General features: G+C 36.2%; 1 protein-coding gene across 12 annotated transcripts in view; it reads right to left on the reverse strand.

The window, feature by feature from the left end:
* foxp1b (forkhead box P1b) overlaps positions 1 to 21,147 on the reverse strand; it is a 422,867-nt gene that overhangs the window by 133,801 nt on the left and 267,919 nt on the right. For 8 of the 12 annotated variants that reach the window (XM_043708338.1, XM_043708343.1, XM_043708337.1 and 5 more), the window contains one exon: positions 4,187 to 4,324. In XM_043708338.1, the coding sequence (XP_043564273.1) occupies positions 4,187 to 4,324 (138 nt within the window). Of the gene's footprint in view, positions 1 to 4,186; positions 4,325 to 6,750; positions 6,845 to 16,679; positions 16,704 to 17,450; positions 17,586 to 17,635; positions 17,736 to 21,147 lie in introns of those variants that run through there. The other 4 variants (XM_043708346.1, XM_043708345.1, XM_043708347.1 and 1 more) reach the window with 4 other exon arrangements.

The following is a 21,147-nucleotide window of genomic DNA, read 5'->3' on the forward strand; positions in this document are numbered from 1 at the left end:
AATAAGACAAAAAAGGCACCTGGCATCATTCGCCAAGAGTGTCCACAGGCTCTGTGAATGCCATTTTGGAAAAGATACAGACAGCACAATGAAAACAGGTGCCAATTCTTGAACTTGCATGATAAAAATCATCTTCACCGAGTAACAGCAGTGTACTGAGACAAAATAGAGGATGCTAAACTTGTGATTGCGACTCACTTTAAAAAAACTCAAGGTAATTTGTGATATTTATTTGGTACAGATTCACGCAAGTGATTACTAATTCAGAATACATTGTACTACTAATTGGGCCTAACAAGAGTCTCCAGGGTAGTATTCAAATTATTAGCTGATTTAAAATGTTTGTCTAATTACTACAATAAACCCTCTTAATTCAGCTTGTCATGGATCTATACATAAATGTGTTATTTGAATAGCTTGGTGACATGGCTTGTTAGTAAATTAAAGTACTGTGCTACAAATGCAGGAGTGGAGAGGTAAGGTTCACCAATCTGCTAGCAGAGTGCTCCCAATCATACATTGTTAAATCTCTGTAGGCAACAGACAGAGAACAGGGAGGAAGAGTGGGAGGGGGAGAATGGGTAAGGAAAGTCTAAAGTCAATAGCCCAAATAACTGGAAACCTTATACTGTGTGCTAATTATAATGGTTGTGGCATACAACCGAGCATGTCTCAGCAAGACAATACTTAAAGGTAGTCTGCATTGCTTTGACCTGTTAAAAGACTGAAATGGACTGGAGTAGCATGAACGCATGACTGCTGCCAGGATAGTGAACATGCTCCAACATGATGTGCCAAACACAGTCACCAGCTGCACATTCAATGAGCATTTGCCCCATTGTAATTTTCATGCACTTTAACATTGAGATGTAATATCCACAAAGCCAGAAGGGTCCATTCAATGGTATGTGACAACACAGGGAAGTCTACTATACTGGCAAAGCTCTTTGTGCAGTCTTCCTCATTCTCTCTGCTCAAAGAAAACACTAAAGTTGCTTCTTCTGAATGAAACTCTTGTCACTGTGCTAAAGTAGCAACAATCGATAACTGCCTGTTACAGTTTCAAAGCATCCAGTTACAAAGAAATTGATGGCTACAATCCCCTCCACAGTCAATGGCAGAGCCATCCTTGCCCATTCTAACACTGCAGATCTGGTCCCAAGAAGTTGCACAGTACTTCTTAACTATTTTCTTGATGAATCACAAACACGAGCTAGAGAATGGGAACTGTTCTTAGAAGACACAGTAGGTAAGAGTTCCTCTGAAGAGTGCTTCACCCATCCTCTTCCTTCTGTGAGCAGCTGGTTTTCTTGGTCTCTGACTCTGCACCAACTGATTCTAATGATCATCCCAAGGGGACTGCCCCTACAGATCCTACGATTGAGTGGTGCAGTCACAAGCAATGTCTTTCTCACATACCATACCACTCTCTGTATACTCTATCAAGCACCCTCAACTCCTCCAAATGCCTAGTACTTACACAAACTCAAAGAGAGCCAGCAGAATGTAAGCAGCAAATAATCCCGTTAAACCATGCATGTTGGGGTTTGGCAAGCTGTAGAACACATGTTCATCATGCACGCTTAGGGCTGATTGCTAAGTAGATTTGAGGGCCCAAAATTACCAATCTGATATCAAATTAGTACTACATGCTGCCTGATGTCATGATCAGCCAACTCTGCGTACTGTTGCTGCATGCACATTAGTGCTCACACTAACGTTGTCACCATGATGTCAATGCTACCAAGGTGATGGAGCTGTACTTTGCAGCTAAGTTATTGTGACACCATGATTTTTTTTGATAAACAGGCCAGACAGTTCAAAATTGTCTTCTAGTGACCTGTTATGCGATAGCTCTGGCATAATAAACTATCCCCTATGCCTGGAAATGTCAAGGAACTGCCTAAATAAAATTACAAAATAAAAACACAACAAACAAAGTTTAAAGAAATCAGGATTAACACAACAGGGCTCATTATATGGAAATTGGTATGTGACACACTACGGAAACAAGAATGCAATGTCCATTGTTAGTTAGGCTTAGTGCTTGAGGGCAACAAGGAATAGGATGTCAATAACCCTTAAAAAAACCTTGCTATCTTCTGCCAAGAATACACTGAAATTCCACTGAGAAATCTGGCCTGTGCTAAATCTAAGTGAATTATCTAAGGTATATCATAATATCAAATATTAGAACAGGGTAGTAAGGGGAAAACCTGATAATGGGTTGAAGGAGAATCCTATAGTATGTACAGTGTAAAGGAATCTATGGAGTGTATTTTTTGTTCAGCTCATTGCCAGATGGTGCTTGGACGAGACTATAACATGTCTTGAAAAGGATAGAAGTACAACTGCAATGAATACTCTCTCCCTCTATTACTACATGTAAAGTTATAACCAACATTTCGCTAAATGCATACCGCTACATAACATTTCTGCCAAATGCAACCAACAGTCATTCTTTGGACAAAACGTGATTATTGGTAGTTTACTTATTACTTTATTAATAAAAGAATTATTAAAAATGCATTCTGGTAAAGATAAGGAATTATCATGTGGAATTATAATGAGAACATGCTGGTTATTTTTGGATTATAAGTGATTAAAGCAATGTAGGAATCGAACCAAGTAAAGGTAAAATGTAGCTATTGTACAGAATGCTATCAAAGTCTAAAGCATCTCTTCCACATGAATAGTTGCATAGCACATGATTTATCTATAATACCTGGCAAGATATTCATGCAGAATAGCTGCAAAAGCTCATCAGTTCAGCAAAGCACTTGAATCAGTAAAAGAACATAGCAGAGTTGTATGTTGACGTGGGATGAATTGGATAGTATTGTCATCCAAAGTAGTGTACATAAGTAACACCCTGATGTAGATTTTATACACAATTTATATACTTGTTACAGAAGACTTTTCATCCTGGATGAAAGACAATGGTTTAGATATTCCCCACCCTCTTAACCAAGTTTTTCTTTGCTAGGTTTGTAGAGGGCAATGAAACGTAAATCAAATTTTAAAACGGTCAGTGCAGCTTTATAATGTTGAGCATGGAACAGTGGGAGTGTTTGTAAGGCTCTGGTGCGAAACATTTAAAAGTAAATAGAAAAGACATTAGGTTGTTTTTGATATTGGAACTTGTGGCATTAGTCTTGCAATGTACAATTTCCAAGAGTTGCAGCCAATGTTATTTTTAAAATGACTTCAATCTTTCAGGTAGTTGGATTGATGGCTCTGCCTCATGGTATGGTTGGTCCATTGTTTCAGCTGCTTGGCGTGATGACAAATTAGACACTGGGAAATCTGCGTCTAATGTGCAGATGTTCTTGAAACTGAACTCAGAGAGGTAGATATGTACTAGGTAGAAGTTCCATCTTGCCAGAAATGTTCCTCTCAATAAGAAAACCATGCCAATGATCTGGCATGCATTGTGCCTTCAAGATGGAAAAACAAATCAAAGGCATTCCACAGTACTGTAATCAGAAAAAAATGGATACCAAGCCAATGAAGTTAGAGGAGAGATAGTAAAAGAAGTGAGCATTAAATATTGTCTTAAAGAGGAAACAGAAATGAGAAACAGGAAGGATTTGAAATTGAATCCAGAGTACAGAAGATATTAGCTGTCAATAAAAAGGATGCAGATGGAGTTAGACTCATAAAAACACAGAATTCTGTGGGAATAAGAGTAGTGGTCTGGACAGAAGCTAGTTACAAAGTTCAAGAAAAAGGCCTTACACGTGAATAAACATAAGGATGATAATTATATATCAAAAGTGTTGGTGGCTGGGAACCAATGTAAGTCAACAGAGAAACAGCTGGTGGATGAGTAGGACTTCCTCCAGATAGGTTATGGGTAGTAGCATTTTGTTGAGCTGAAGGTTATGGAGGTTAGCCAGAAAAGGAGTGGAACAGTTGAGAGTAGAGGTGACAAAGGCACAGAAGAGAATTTCTGCAACAGATGGGCTGAGGCAGGTGTGGAGACAGGCAAGGTTACAGAGGTGGAAGTAGGCAGCTACACATAATGTTCGTCACTATTTAGATGTGAAAATTTGCTTGCCTGTCTGATTTTAAATAAGTGAGAAGAGTTACATAAATGATGCTATCCAGTTTTGACTGAAACTGAACTGGGTTCTTTCAGGTAACGTGATTGTAAACCTGATTTAATAGCCGATAGTGAAGTTACCTGCTGTAGCATGATAGCCTGTTGCTGCTGAAGCAAAGCCTGGAGTTGCTGAGGAGTCAGTACTTGTTGCTGTAAAATCTGTTGCATTTGCTGGGGAGTTATCACTTGAGGTGTCATCATAGCCACTGATACTGGAACCTAAAGACACAACACATGAGAATAAGGAACAAAATATTTCTAAAGCTGTACATGGACTTATAACAATTATCATCTAGCAGAAAATTGCTGAGTGAAGTGCTGAGATTGTCATATCAGTTTCAAGCTGTATCCCAACATGATTCAATCAAAAACTGCAATGAAATGGTATATTAACATTTTTTTCTTTTTATCTTAGCAAAGATTGAATCCGAAAGTTATGTATTTTCTTTTTATTAAGGCACTGACATGTACTCTTTGTCCTTATTTTCTGGGTCAGTGATTAACAGGAATTGGACCAAAGAACAGAGGTTGGTCGCTCTTAAACACATGGCATAAAAAAAACTTTCCAATCCCATGACTGAAACAGAGTTTTAGCAATTAGTATGGTTCAATACTTATAGTATTTCAAAATATGAAATCCTGTATGGAGCACGGTAGCTTTATAAAAAAAAACATTCTATGAAAATTGCAGACTTACTATGTAAAGTAGAAATGAAAAAAAGTGTTTATATTTCTATGACTAATATCAATCTATCACTAATACAAATGCTAGTTTTGAATGTGAACATTGCCATTTCTTAAAAGAAGGCTCCAGTATGATCTCAATTGTTCATATACTGATTCAAACTATGTGGTTGTTGATAGAGCCAGATATTTCATATTGCTGACATACCCAAAGCAGCTTTTCTCACTGACATTTCAGTGACAAACAGTTACAGTGATGAACCTGATAGCATTTCACATTTGCAACTATTAATGTGTCCAAGTGCATGGACATCCTTCTGAACTGAAACAGAGTAAAACCTGCACATTGTGTATGAAGGATGATGTCTTGTTCTGATAATGAAGCCGACATTAAAATGACAGTCTGTCTCAAACAACATTGCATTGTTATTTTCATGCTAACATTTCATAACAGTATCATAAATTTTGCACGTTAGTAGAATGAAACTCAGTTTTTAAATCAATCATTACGGTTTGTTGAAATGTTGGGATATCGGATATAAATTTCATGCTTATCAAAATACAAAGCTTTTTCAATGCTTTTTATAAAACTGAACACAGATTTTTTAAAAAATGTTTTATCAGATGGAAAGTATTAATATTATCTCTGATTAAAATATATTTGATTCCTTGTAAAATTTATTTAAATGTCACAATTATTTCAAAGATATATAGCTTAATGTTTGGATACTATTCCTAAATTCTATTTGGTTTCCATGCATTCATACACAAATGAAAATTTCCATTGATCACACAATAGTAGAAATATGAAAGTGTAATCTGATCTATTGCTTTATATCATCCTGGGGGGATATTTTCGAACCTAAAAATAGGTTAGTGCCAGTGAAAGGATTTAAAAAGGTATTGAATAACAAACCCTAGTACAGGATCCAGCAAACAAACTTCTGCATCATGATGCTGTGATGATGCATTTCAGTATTTCTGTAGTTAAGAGCTCTTATTCTATTTTATCGCTGATTTCTTCTTCCATTTGCATAGTGCATTCACTTTCCTAATTTTACAGTCATTATGCACTGATGTCCTGATTTCTCAGCATCACTAATCTCGATGAACTTAAATCACTGATGAAGGTCAGACAGATGAAGGCACATTCTAAACTCCACACAGAGCTTTCTTTCTCCATCATACTAATTCATTTCTATTAAAATATCTGGACTTGCCAAGTTTATTAGCTATTTTCTAGGTGGAGGGGGTAATAGAAGTTCACACTTTAAACATACAAGTGCTATCCTATTGTCTTTTCTGCAATAACTAATGTCAGAAATCAAAGAGCATGCAGCATTGGCAGTAGGCTATTATAACATACACTTTATTACACACCACTACAGAGGTCATTAGCAGCAAGAATGATTGTATTGTTCTTAACCTATTGATCACTCCAACTACTGCCATTTAATCCCTTGTTGAGTGACTGAAAACTGCTATAAGGCGCACTGTAGGGAATCCTTTAACACGACAACATATAACCCAAGCTTTGACATTATAAACAAATGTATAGAAGCTGTAACAGAAGATATGTTTATGCAAAAGATAAACAAAATATACAAATCCGTTACTAACCATTCACCAACATAATGCTACACTTAAGACACTAAAAAATTCCAGCTTACAAAGTGAAACTAAACAAAACAAATACTGAATTAAAAAGTTAACCAAAGTAACATTTCTTTTACAAGATTTTAAATTTAACATTATGATATTTATGAACTGCATTATGTATGTACAAAATATATTGCAATAAATGACTGAATAAACTTACTTCATCATAATTTGGTAAAGAACATTTCAGATAAATCGTTAACATTTGTTTCAAAGACCTGCTCTTGATTTTGAGAAAAAAATATTTCATTTCACAAAGTGAAATAAAATACTTCAATTTTGTATGCTAAAATACATCATACCTTAAGTTCATGGCTGGTGATAGTCAGATAAGCAAGATCGGATTCTGATAAAAACAGTTTAAAAAGCAGAGACAGATAATAACGAGTTAACTCGAGAGGTAAAAGATGATTTGAAGTTAGAAGCACAACCACAGTGTGATGTATTTTCCTGTATGAAATTTTATTTGTGACCTTATAAGTTTTTCAAGAGTAATTTATATCATGCAGTAAGTGGTGCAACAGAATCCAAAGGCATACATCCATTAAAAACACAGACCTTTCATCTGCTGCCTTGCAAACTTATACTGCTACTTCCTTAAGAAACATAAAAATCAATTTGCTTTTAAGATAATGAAAGTTATGTGATAGAACTAAGTTGTTCATTCCAAAAAGGTCTACTCACTTGTTAACAAGCCCAGATATGACTTCATTAATTGGATGAGTTGCTCAATCCACCAGGCAGTTATCATCTATCAATCATATATTTAATCCATCACAAGTTCATAAATACTATCACATTTATGAGAGAGAACAACCTGTATTTGTGGGTGCTTTATACATGGATTGTGTATTGGATGTTCCCAAATTAAAAGTGCTGACTGACACTTGGTTGTAACTACACTCACATCTCCAATAAAAAAACCCAACGGATTTCCGAAACTACAAATAATAACTTGCCTCAAGTGAATAGTCGCACTCGTGCCTAAAACCTTATGTGTGTGGAATATGAATAACTAAACACATTGATGTATAAATACTATTTTAAGTTTTAATTTTAAAGCCACAGCCAAAGAGAAAAATACAGTTTTAAGCCCCTGAAAACACACTAAGTGCATCAAAGCCAACCAATTACTTTTGAAATGTAATTAACATTTTCTTTCTGACAAACACAACAGGGAATCGAAAAAGCAAGATATCACAAACTACAAAAGAGATAAACAACTAACAAATTAAATTTAGTGTTGAGATTGAAGGAAGAAAGCTGGTCAAGGTACCAGAACTCCCTGCTTAATTTCAAATAACATTGTGAGATTCTCCACATTCACGTGACAAGTAACTGGACCATGAATTAATTCCATATTGTTGATGAAACAATCTCTATCAATACTGCTGTGACGTGCTAGCCTGGTTTATGGTCTTGACCCCAAGATCTTCTGACTCAGAGCTGAGCAAAGTCCAAATGAACTTTAGCTGATACTGTTTAAAGATTCAAATATTTTACTTGACTTATAAATTAATACATTAAAATTTAAAACATATCCTGCTCACCCTTTAAACTTTAATAAACTGCACTTCACCATTCAGAGAATGCAACTTTTGAACAAAGCTACAAATTGGATTGTGAGATAAATCAACTCTATTTTTAAAACTAAACCATAGATTAACTTCACAACTTAACCTATTTTCTATTTACATTTTGCAACAAATTTGATCTTAAATTTCAGCCCACAGGTATATGAGCACATGTCCAGCAACCAAAACCTACCAAGCAGAGACAGATCATAAATGAAAACAGAAAGTGTATGAAAAACTCAACAGGTTGAGCAGCATCTGTGGAAAGAGAATCAGAATTAACATTTTGAGTCTGATATGACTTCTTCAGAACTGAAAGTTTCAGCACTGGAAATTTGACAGCTTGGAGACATCACATGCATACATGAAAATCATGTGTGACTTTGTGAAAATCTGTTCAGATTGATTAAGGTGCACAGTAAAAGATTTAAAATCAATGGATTAATGGGCGGACATCTTTAATAAGTAAGCAGAATATTATTACAGGAAATGGCCAAAAATATCATATTTGATGAGGGTGATGACAACTCAAATGACATAAAATTAAACTGAAGGGATTAATGATATAAAGTTGCTTCCCAAGTTTTACGTGAATGCTTTATGCAAAGTGTCAGTAGGTAAAATATGTGACAAAGAATGTGTTTGCTAGATGCACATGATAAATGGTGCCATTTCATAAATTCCTAGATTTCTAGAGTGATATTAAGAGAATTACAGGCAGAAGTGGGTACTGCAGATGCTGGAAATTAATCTTGACGCTAGAGTAGCATTGGAAAAAACACAGCAGGTCTGGCAGCATCTGAGGAGCAGGAAAATCGATGTTTCGGGCAAAAGCCCTTCATCAGGCTCCTGATGGAGGGCTTTTGCCTGAAACGTCAATTTTTCCTGCTCATCAGATGCTACCTGACCTGCTGTGCTTTTCCAGCACAACTCGAATCTGAAGAGAATTACAAACAACCCCAGACATAAGATATAACTTCCTTCTGATGGGAAGCTAATAGGCCATTAATTTAGTAATGTTGGAAGAAATAGATAAAAACGTAAAATAACAGAACTACAACTGGTGTTATGAGGTACTTATCACATTATGAAACCCTGCCAAAATCTTCAGATTGTGAGACCTCACGGAGAACACTGACATCATATTTAGTTTCTTAAATACTGCAGAAATTATTTTCTACAGCTTTTGTTTTATTGTGAAGCCTGCAAACATTTCCTAATCATACGTCCATATTCATAATAAGATCAAGGAATCACTTTTGTCACTGTTGGGTCTGATGTTCGGATTTTTTATTTGGATCTTCAACATGAGTTTATTTTCTTCAGTTCTCCAAAAACAGAAACAGAAGCAATTAAAGCTTTTAGAGCCGTGTTCATCTTAAACAATAAGTAGCTTTTTTACATTCATTATTCATACTATCGAGCACAAAGAAGACGCTTGCTCTACATAAATTATTAGTTTTAGTGCCATCCTTAGTCACAAAGTGTAAACACCAATGCAGTTCAAGTGACCGGACTAATTTACAATGAATTAGAAATTACAGTAGTTTATTGCTAGTTATATTTATGTAGTCTGTGAATACCTAATCAGGTAAAATATTAATACTTGACTGAGGCTCTGTAGGCGTATTTTGCAAACATATGTATCCAATTATTCTGTGCTAATTCCAGTTCTCATAATCTTTCAGCAATTAAACGTTAAAACCTGATACACTCGATCAATTTCTGATAAAAATGAAGGAAGAATTACACCATTGCACAACCAGATTGGATTCGTTTGCCTGTCATTGCATCTGAATTACACATCTTTCCTAAAAGTTTAATATATTTATTTGCATGTTGTTGCAGCTCTTAACATATACTGAAACCGCAAGAGAAAGACAACAAAAAGAATACTTATTCTGGAATTCACAACATAAAAGGGAACGAGGGGAAGTGAAAGTTCTTTTTGTTTTTACCATATTTATTGACCATACAATTGAGACATATGGGAGTAACTACACCTTGATCTAAAATAATATTTGGAAGAGAGCAAGACTTATCTTCACTATTTTTTCTATTGGAAAGGAACATAACTGGATTTTCCAAATCCTGCACCAATAGATGACCCTTCCTATCCAAATAACAATTAAACTCTTGTAGTTTCTTAGATAGTATTAGCACTGCATAATAATTAACCCTGCAAAACCTATTGCTGTACTGCTCTGAGGAGGATATTAATAATGGAACAGTGATCAAACTTTCTTTCTTATTGGAATGACACAGCTGAAGTGGGTCTTCAAGATATTTGGTAATATTTACAGCCAAGAGTTAAGCTTTTACATGAACTTTTAAGTATTATTCTAATAGGCCTTTTAGACAACCTGCTCATCTGTGGATTACATCTTCATCTCGGTAACTAGTACATAAAATTGGCTTAGAGTGACTTGCTTCTGTTTTTTCCCTCACTGCTTGCCTATGGAGAACTGCTTAACTTATTATGGCCTCTTCCACAACTGAACTGAAGTGTGTGATTTTCTTTCAACAATATTCATGCTCTCCACAAATGTGTTATTCTTGTTTCCATTCATAACTGCAAAGTTCCAGTACAAGAACAGAAGAGATTTACTTCAAAAGTGAATCAATATTGAAATCCTTTTCTCTATCATACCAAAAGCATAAACACCATTTCATTTGGAGATTTCACTGCCTCTCAAATGACCATATTCCAAGATTCAAAAGTATTTTATCAAAAATCATTTTTCAGATTATTAATAAACAAATAGATGCCATTATTGAATGCTTACATTTAAAGCAAGTACAAGGCTTACATTGGAATAGATTTAACAAAGAAACTGAAAATTTTACTTGCATCTGCTTTTTCAATAATTCAAGCAATGACTTGGTCACTGCAATTTATGTCAGTCTGAGGTTTCAATGTCACTGCAATTACATAAGATGAAACTTAAGATTTTTTTTCATGAGGTCAAGTTTAAATAAAACAATAAAACTGACCTAATCTAGAATCAAAGTTATTCCAATGTAAATAAAGTACACAACATGTTTTTGTGCCAGGTAAAATGCTAATCGCATTAACATTCAAGACAATCAGAGCAACAGTAGATTCTATTACTAGTGGAAACCAGGAAATATTAATATGCAATCAATAATTACCTATTCAATATGCAAGAGATATTTTTCAGGCTTTTGCTTTAAATAATCTGCGCTAGGTCAGACACAGAAATTATTTACAAAGGCAATAAACTTTTTAAAATGACCTTACTGAAATGACTTTATTATAAAAAAAAGAAAATGCAACGTGCAATCTTGACATTTACAAATCCTGTATAATGAAGCAAATGATATTTAGCTTGCAGGTTTGTTTTTAAAGAGAAAATATAAAACTCATTACCTAGGAATGTGATCAAAAATCGAAGATCTCTCTGACTACACAAAGCATATTTATTTTACCTGTCCCACTAAAAGAAAGCCTTGATGCCACCATACTATATTTTGTTACAGGGGAGATTAGCTGTACACATGTGCTGATCAATCACATTTTTGCAGAATGTAGCCATCTATAAAAGACAAAATATAGATTCTGAAAAAATGACACCATTAAAAGAAGGTGAATGCGTGCCAAATGTTTTACTACAGCAGCAGAAAGTGCCCTTTCAGCAGCTTTTTTCAAGTGACGAGAAAAACATTATTCAAATCTTTCAGCAAATTAAATTAAAATATTATATTGTCCATGAAAGCTTTAACAATTCACAAGGCGGTTTACAGATTTTTAGCTTGGTTTTTATGCATTCTAACACTGCCATTAAAAGAAATATCGGACTGTGTCCAATTTGGGGCATGGACCCGCATACTACTACATCCTACTAGAGCCCCAGCAAAGTGACATGCCAGCTTCACTAAGGAAGCACGGGCCATCTGCAGCTTGCAGTCACACTTCTAGGGCCATTTCGCTGGTGACAGAGTCCAGCAAGTTCAATCAGTTCAGATGGCAGCTGGAGCATCCAAGCGAGATTGGACAGGGCAGAGGGCACTCAAGTTGGGGGTGAGTGTGAAAGAGAGTTAAATATGCAGGGCGGAAGTGGGTACTGCAGATGTGGAGATCAGAGTCAAGATTAGAGTGGTGCTGGAAAAGCACAGAAAGTCAGGCAGCATCCGAGGAGCAGGAAAAATCGATGTTTCAGGCAAAAGCCCTTCATCAGGAGTTTAAATATGCAGCCAAGACATAGGCTCTTGTTTTCTTTGCCTCACAATAAGGGCCAGTAAAATAATTTTTTGTTATGGTTGGCAATATTCAGAGTTCCCTTTCAGGACCATTGATTTGGCTTTGCTGCATCTGTAGAAAAATTAAGTATGGTAAGCATACTGTGCATGCTGTAGTTAGTTGTAGGACATTTTCACAAAGGGAACACTAGTAGGCATTGTGTCCATTGCACATGCATTCTGGGAACCTAAACCCTTTCTTAGGCATGAGCCACTGGACATGGAGCAGTGTGAACAAATAGGGCAGTTAGAGCACTTCAAGAACAGAAGGAATGCACACACATCACCTGCCATGATGGATCTTTAGGCATTTGTAGAATGGGGGTATGTTTTTCACGTCTGGGAAGATGTATTGAAATTGCTGTTAAACATGTTATATTGACAGAAATGATCATCTAAAATGACCTCCCATCAGGATGATTTCTGGTGATCTTTACAGCCAGGTAATCTCTTCATATAGGCTCAAGCGCACTTTACTCACAGCTAGCAGCTAATGCAAATGTCACAAGAGAGTGATATATATATATTCAGTAATGTTGACTTTCGTTATAATACTAAATAGTAATTACATATCAGCACAAACATTATACTATGGAGATTTGTAAAAGTGGAAAAGCCAAATAGTCAATCAAAAGAAACAATGAAAAACAAATAGGAGTGCAGATTTGTAGTGAAATGCAAACTTTAAAAAAAACATGCAATATTTATTCCAAATACCACAAAACATCGTATTAAAAACAGTACACATTCTAAATGTATTGCAAGAACAATACAAGCAACATCAGCCTAGTGTGAAAAGCTAGTTCATCTACATCTCTTTTAATGCTGGACATTCACTACATTATTCTGCTGGAGTTATAGTTCAGACCTTTCTGAAATATTTTAGCATCACAACAGTAAAAGCAGTATACTGCTCCTTGATGAAGGAAAGTTTACCCCAGCTGTTTAATCAGTCTCTTAAATTTTTAATTTTCATTCAATCATCATTAAATGGAGAACAGTTAATGGGCCATGTACACAGTAGCCTATGCATGTGCCTTGCATTGCTCTACACGCCTGCAGAAGATTTAATTGAAAATAGCCTCCATTATAATAAGGAAAATATATTACATATATTTCTGAAGACAAGGTAAATGATGTAATTAATAGAATACGCCGACAGTATTGATTTACAAGTTATGGGACAAAATCAATGGTTGGAAGCGTAGATACGGGGCTATAATTTTTAGTTAATTGGTTACAGCAACATATAAAATGCATATTTCTAGCTGTTACTGCAAGGGAAGTTTCGATGTTTAAAGTTACTATTCAATACTACATTGCAGAGGAAATGGTATGTATCTGTCTACTTTGATAAGATGTCAATCTTAATTTGAAGAAGTGCAACAAAAACCAAAAGGTTTTCTACAAATAATTATGCACTGTTTTAGGTTTTAATAGAAAGGCTGCTAGAGAATATCCTGGGAGGAGTATTCAAAGCACAAAGTACAAGAAGACTGGTAATCAAATCAGGATGACCAAGATGTGCAGTCAGAAGCTACAAATCTCAGATATGTACTCATGCATGCATCTGAATTATTACATTCCAACCAGAATTTTAGCATAACAGTTTGCTCATTTCAGTCATTCTGACATTAGAAAGCTGAATGTTTCAGGTTCTGTATTGAACACTTTTAAACTTTTATTTAGTTTAAACACAGAGAGTGCAGCACGCAGCCTGCACCAGACATATCCTTTGGGTAGATAGGCTATACATCACTTCTAAGCAAAAGGGTGCAAATTAGATTCTAATGAGAAAACATCAGTCGCTCCTCTGATGATTTCACTATTCACTGATTCACTCCTAATGAAGACACACTCTATCCAGAATGCTCTTGAACTGTCAGAGGTCAAAATGAATTCAAAAAGCCAAAAGCAAATCAAGACAAATCGGAAGCATTGAAAGAAACCTTTTTCAGAGTGGTGTGGCAATTAAAGTAATTGCACAAAGAGACAACTTCTATCAATGGCAGCAGAAATTAAGCTGCCAATGTTGTAACAGGTTAGATGAAAATCAGATTTTAATGTATGCTTCCTCATGTCATCTTGTTTTGTCAGGACATCAAATAAAATTGAAAAGTACAAAATAACAAGCCCCAGAGAAAATCAGAGAGGCTGACCTTTCTGATATTGTTGGTTTACCATGTTCAGAAATATTTTAATAATAATGAAGTTGACTTCAGTAGCAAGGGTAAGTCATGCAAACAAATCATGTTTCATCTCTTTAAAAAAATCTTCCCTTAAGTCAAGGCATGCTTACAACAACTCGTGAAATTCCATGAAAGCACAACATTAAAAATTACAAACCTGAAACAGCGATTACAGCATTTTCACAAATTCTTAATGGTAACACACCAACTCATGGCTAAATATATCAAGGTGATAGCAACTGTGCAATGTTTGTATAATAAAATAACTACCTTTATTTCTATGAAGAACACCATGCCATTTTAAAGCACAAGTGTTCAACACCCTTATTGCTCAGACTCAAAATCATCAGAAATACATTTTTAAAAGGCTTTTATTCATTTGCTTGCATTATTTTATGGTTCCAAAACTGAAGATTGCAACTACCTGCTTCAGACTTTAGGATAAATAAAACAGGATGCCTAAATTTGTTTCATTTAACTTTTCAGTTGATAGTTTTTTACAAACAGGAAGCCATATGCATAGATATGTAGCTTAGACAATAGATTTAGATTTTAATTTCAGTTCAAATTGACAACAAAATCATGTTAGCATGGAGCTTCAGTGTGAGTAGTCATATGAATGCATTTAATAATCTCCCAAAATAAACAAATAATTTTCCTCTGAAGGTCATTTTTGTTTTCTTTTGAACAAGCAAACCACTAAAAAGGAACTAGCTAAGCCTTTCACCTAAAAACAACAAATGTAGTTAGCGGTGTCAGGACTTTCCCACAGTCAGCTCTTGTTACCCACAGGTGTTTACAGCTCCAGCACTAGCAATTTTGAAAGGGAAAACACAAGCTACAGTTGGTTTAACATCTTATCTCAGCACTCAGATGTTTGGAGGCTCAAAGGCTGCAGACAAAATGTATACTAAAACCAACATAATATGAGGCAACACAGCAGTTTTCTTTTCAGTCTTTCCTTTCCTTTTGCTTATGAGTCTGTTTTGAATAACCCTCTTTTCACACATCAAGGTGGATTTTTATATTGTGAATCAGGTTGATTTCTTTGGCATTCACTATCTTAAAATTATACCTTAAAATTAAGGAAAAGTCATGTACAACACCTCTTCCTATCATGTAGGCAGATGATTTATGGTTTATCTGCTCAATAAAGGTTATGCAACACTGAATGCCTTCAGAAGTATTATTTGAATCAGTTGAGATTTAATTAAGATCACAGCCCTTAAAATCCTTCCCCCATGAAAATTCATAAAAGACAATGCACCCTGGTGAAACATCACATATTGTTTTGATTCTATCCTTTGTAACAACACAAGTTGTTCCTCATTTCCATGACAACAAGTTGTCAAATTTTGTTTTGTTTAACATTCTGTTGTTGTTGCTTACAGCGTCATCAATTAAAATATGCACGCAAAACGATAGCCAAAGAAAATATCAAACTCAGTCCTACTATGCCAATGTACCACTCAGTATTATAATATATAGCTGCCAATGTCATGGTAAAGAAATGACAGGTGCTAGCAGTCTCTTTGGTTGACAGGCCACTGCACAAATAACTGCCTTTCCTGAAAGGGCTAATGCACTACTAATGAACAATAAATCAACTTTGATTATAAACTGTCAGACAAATCAGTTCTCAGTTCAGCACTCTGAGATTCTATGCCAAGTCGGCTGCACATTGCTGGAATACATCATCAACATTTAGTTTGTTCACACAATACGACAATGAAATTTCAAACTGAAAGTAGAAACTGAAAATCAAAACAAACAGTTTTGCCCCATAGACAGTAGAATTTGTCTGCTTCAGTCCAGCTGTGAATTGGGGGCTCATGTAAATCCTTTAACCACAGTGCTCCACAACATAAAAGCAATGTCTTTATCATCTAAGTGGCGCTTTAAGCTCCTCATATCAATCACAAGCCACTCTAGACAGAGTTAGTGCATACAGCAACTTGTAACTTAACACGGTATTTGGTTTCAGATAAAAAAGTGATAGAAATTTGAAAGTCAAAACCCACTTCAAAAGATAAAACTCTGAGCTAACAAAGCACACAGTGCATAAGAACTAAAAACAAACAACATTTAAGAAATCTCTCCCGCAAATGATAATTCAAATGGTCAAAATATGATTATCCCATTTCCTTACAGTAAGTATAGAGTTTGGACACTAGAGAACATGCCACTTATTTGTCTCCAAATTAATACCTTTTGATTTGACTTTTAAAACCACTGCTGATAACTCAAGGTAAAATGACATAAATGTGGAAACTCCCTTTTGTACGAACAAATGAAGCTGTAAGAGTGCTTTTGCAGTTAAAAAGCAGCATCATTTAAACTGTCTATACAATTTTAAAAAATACCATCCTCCCATTACTTCATTTCCTGAAAGCTTCCTTAACTATGACAACATCCCAGTAGTTCTAAACATTGCAACATTGACATTCAGGTTCTTTGCATCTCACACCCTATTGGACTATGCAGGAATGTGACTGTGTATAGTCACTAGTGAACACTTTGCAACAGACAGTTGTTGATATAAATTCTGTACTCATTTAATTCCGTATCATTTTAACTTAATCCACTGATTTTCTCTACTGTCTCAATATACTTGATACATGGGCAGTTGACTTCTGCATGACCATATAAAAATATTGAAATAGATTAAGAAGATTATGGCTAGCAACAAAGAATATTCTTGTTTGTTTCCATTTTATGATTCAGACATGTTATAAATTGCCATTAAATGCAGCGTAAACAAATTCTCACAAAACCTGTTCCTACTATTGAAAGACACAGTAAATGACAATGGTTTCAGTGATGAAAAGAACTCTTAAAGGAAGCTGATGAATAAAGTAGCAACAATGGTAAAATATTGCACAAAGCAAGTTATGCTGCTTCTTTTCTCCTAGATAAATTAAATTGTCAGTTTTACCGAGGAAAGGTACTAAAATTGCAGAATCAATCATATTGACAAACCTGACAAACTCCATTTAGCTGCCGTAGTAAACAGAGTGGTGGGCCATGAAACACTAATAAGCCTCCTGTATAAACTCAGCTTTCTGCAGATACAGACAGATTACACTCGCAAGGGTGAGCACAGACTGACATGGTAGAAAGCCAATCAGCCACACCCTGCTCACCAATCATAGTTAACTACTCACCAGAATCAATCCTTGAGATTCCGATGCCTTTTGTAGCAGCCCTCCTCTTTTGAGATGACAGGTAAAACAAAGTCCTTGCGTAATTGAGATTTCATGGCCAATTATTTACTGTATGAATTCCAGTTTGTTTTTGTACAGAAAAATGCTGCATTGTAGTTTTATCTATTAATATCAACCAGCTCCAAGTGTTACTAGAGTTAGAGCTAAACAATTTAATGAGAACGATGTACTGAAAACTGAAGTACAACCATTTTTATTAAAAGTAATCAGCACTGCATTTCTAATGTCAAACTGTTCCCACTTCCTGTTTTGTAAATAATTTTCTGAATGAGTATTTGCTAAAAACAAATTGTCTTTTTTGCGCCAAATATATTGTTTTGCATGCCCAACTTGCACACAAGCGTGAAAAGAACAGGTTTCATGAATGTATGCTTCAATGGAATTTTAAAACTTTATTTGGTGTTTCAACACAGCAAACAGTACAAACATAGCAACAGTATAAAGCTAACGTTTAGAAATTATTCTTTGCTGATTTTTTTCTCCATTGTTGAAGTGCAACTCCTAAATGATCATTTGTTATATGATTTATGATACTTGCACAAGCAAAGCAACAGCTAAATTGTTGGTTATCACATTTCTTTGTTGACATCATTTTATTTTCTTTGCTTCCCTCAGATTTCCCTGGGTAGGATGTCCCAGCCTTTCAACTTGTGTGAAATCTTAATAAATATATAACGGACTTAGACAAGGGATTCTGACATATCAACTCAATTCTCTCATGTCCTACTGAGGGTCCAATTCAGACAAATTTGCTGTGTGGCATGTTAAAGGAATATATGTTTATGTTCTTGGTTCCCACACTGCAAAATTGCTATCTCAGTCCACCTTTCTGAGCAAAGGGGAAAAATTCAGTCCTCCTGGGCTACTTGCATTCATTTTCTAAAAGCAATTAATTGATCAAATCCAAGCTCTTCTGGCCTGCCATCCAGGTGTGAATGATGTTCAACAATTAATCTACAGGGGGACAAGGAGACTCCACAGGTATCTTCATCCTCAAAAATGTGAGGACCCAGCACATCAAAAGACAAAGCTGAAGCATTTGCTACCTTCTTCCTCCAGAAATGCCAAGCAGAAGGACTGTGTTGGCCTGAACTGAGGTCCCCAGAGTCAAAGATGTCAGTCTTGAGCCAATTCAGCTACGTGATATCAAGAAATGTCTGTAGGTGGTAATACCACAACCGCTACAGATCCTGCCACTAATCTGGCAGTAATACTCAAGACTTATGTTGCAGAACCAGTGGTGATCCGAGGCATGCTGCTCCAGCCTAGCTACTGAACTGGCATCTACCAGGCAATGTGAAAAACTACCCAAGTATGTCCTGTTCAAAAAATGCAGGACCAATCCAACCCTGCCCATCATCCATTTTCAGTCATCAATAAAGTGACAGAAGATCACTTCATTATCAATGTTGCATTTACAAAGCAATAACCTGCTCACTAACACTAATTTCAGTTCTGCTATAGTCACTCATCTCCTGATTTCAATAAAACCTTGGTCCAAAAATGGACAAAATGACTGACCTCAAGAGGTGAGGTCCAAGACATTTCTCTTGATATCCAGGCTGTACTTGATTCAGTAGGGCACCAAGGACCACAATAAACAATTAATCTACAGGGGGACAAGGAGACTCCACAGGTATCTTCATCCTCAAAGATGTTGCAGTTGTATAAGACTCTGGTGCGGCCGCATCTGGAATATTGTGTGCAGTTTTGGTCGCCATACTATAGGAAGGATGTGGAGGCACTGGAACGGGTGCAGAGGAGGTTTACCAGGATGTTGCCTGGTATGGAAGGAAGATCGTATGAGGAAAGACTGAGACACTTGGGGCTGTTTTCATTAGAGAAAAGAAGGTTTAGGGGTGACTTGATTGAGGTGTACAAGATGATTAGGGGGTTAGATAGGGTTGACAGTGAGAACCTTTTCGGCGCAACATCGAGGGCCAAAGGGCCTGTACTGCGCTGTAGTCTTCTATGTTCTATGTTCTAATAAAAACTGGACTCAATAGAAATTTGGGAAAAACTCTCCATTGGTTGGACTTACGTTATGGCTGCACAGTGTTCATCTATGATTCCTCAGCGACTGAAGCAGTCTGTCTCCATATACAGCAAGTCCTGGACAATATTCAGGCTTGGGATAATAAGTGACAAGTAAGATTTGCATCACACAAGTGCCAAACAATGATCACCTACGACAGAAGATAATTTAATTATCTCCCCAAGACAATCAATGACATTAGCACGGCCACAATCAATATCCTAGGGGCTACAATTGACCAGAAATTTAACTGGACTAACCACATAAATATTGTCACTGCATTGGTTGGTAAGAGGGTTGGAAGTCTGTGTCGAATAACTCAGCTGCTGACTCCTCAAAGCCTGATATAGAACAAGTCAAGAGTGAAAGCAGTGATCTCCACTTGCCCAGATTAGTGCAGCTCCAACAATACCCAAAGTTTGACAGCATAAAGAACAAATTTGCCCCTTTGATTGATACCCCATACACCACCTTAAACACTCCCTCCCTCCACTATCAATGGAAGCATTTTGTACCAGCTACAAGTTGTACTGCAGTAACTCACCAAGCTTCATTCGACAGCACCTTCCAAACTAACAATCTCTGCTCCTGCAAGGACAGGTGAAGCAGATATATGGCAACAGTACCAAGTGAAAGTTCCCCCTCCAAACTGCAAACCAACCTGACTTGGAAATATATCGCTGTTCCTGGATCAGAATCCTGGAGCTCCACTCCCAACATTATCTTGGGTATTCCTATAGTTCAAAAAGGCGACTCATCACCTCCTTCTCAATACCAAATAGTTATGTGCTACAAATATGCCTTCATTGGCCAAGCTTACGAGTTTAAGAACAGAAAGGTAATGCTTCAACTGGAGAAAAAGTTAATTAGGCCACAGCTAGAATATGGTGTGAGGTTCTGGAATCTAAGTTATAGAATGAATGTGATAGTGTGATGATATCATGGCTTTGGGAAGTGCATTTTGTCCTTTGTTTTAACCAAGAAAGGTTGAGACAGAGGTTAACCATGGTCTGTTCAAAGCCAATAAAGTAAACAGCCTCTGAAGCCTTAGGTTTTTAATTTAAAAGCTGGAACAACTGAAGCAGATGCATGGGTGGGGTCAAGCGCCCAGAGAACCGGGAGTTTTAGTTTTAGCTTTCATCAGTGGCTGGGGTCATGAAGGTGCATGTGGAAACTCTTATTTCTCTTTCTGTTACAGTTAAAAGCTAGGGTTCTCTTCTTGCTGCTACAATTGCCTATTTTACTGAATTTGCCTTTGCCAGGGGTGTGTTTATGAAATGTTATTATATTGGAACAGTTAGTAGTAGTTAGTGTTGATGTTATTTTGTTGAGCATTTTGATAGAGTTACAGGTAAACCAATTATTTGCTTTTATTTAGAGTCATAGAGTCATAGAGATGTACAGCATGGAAACAGAC

Source organism: Chiloscyllium plagiosum, chromosome 18 (genome assembly GCF_004010195.1).
Source record: "Chiloscyllium plagiosum isolate BGI_BamShark_2017 chromosome 18, ASM401019v2, whole genome shotgun sequence".
Lineage (NCBI taxonomy): Eukaryota > Metazoa > Chordata > Chondrichthyes > Orectolobiformes > Hemiscylliidae > Chiloscyllium > Chiloscyllium plagiosum.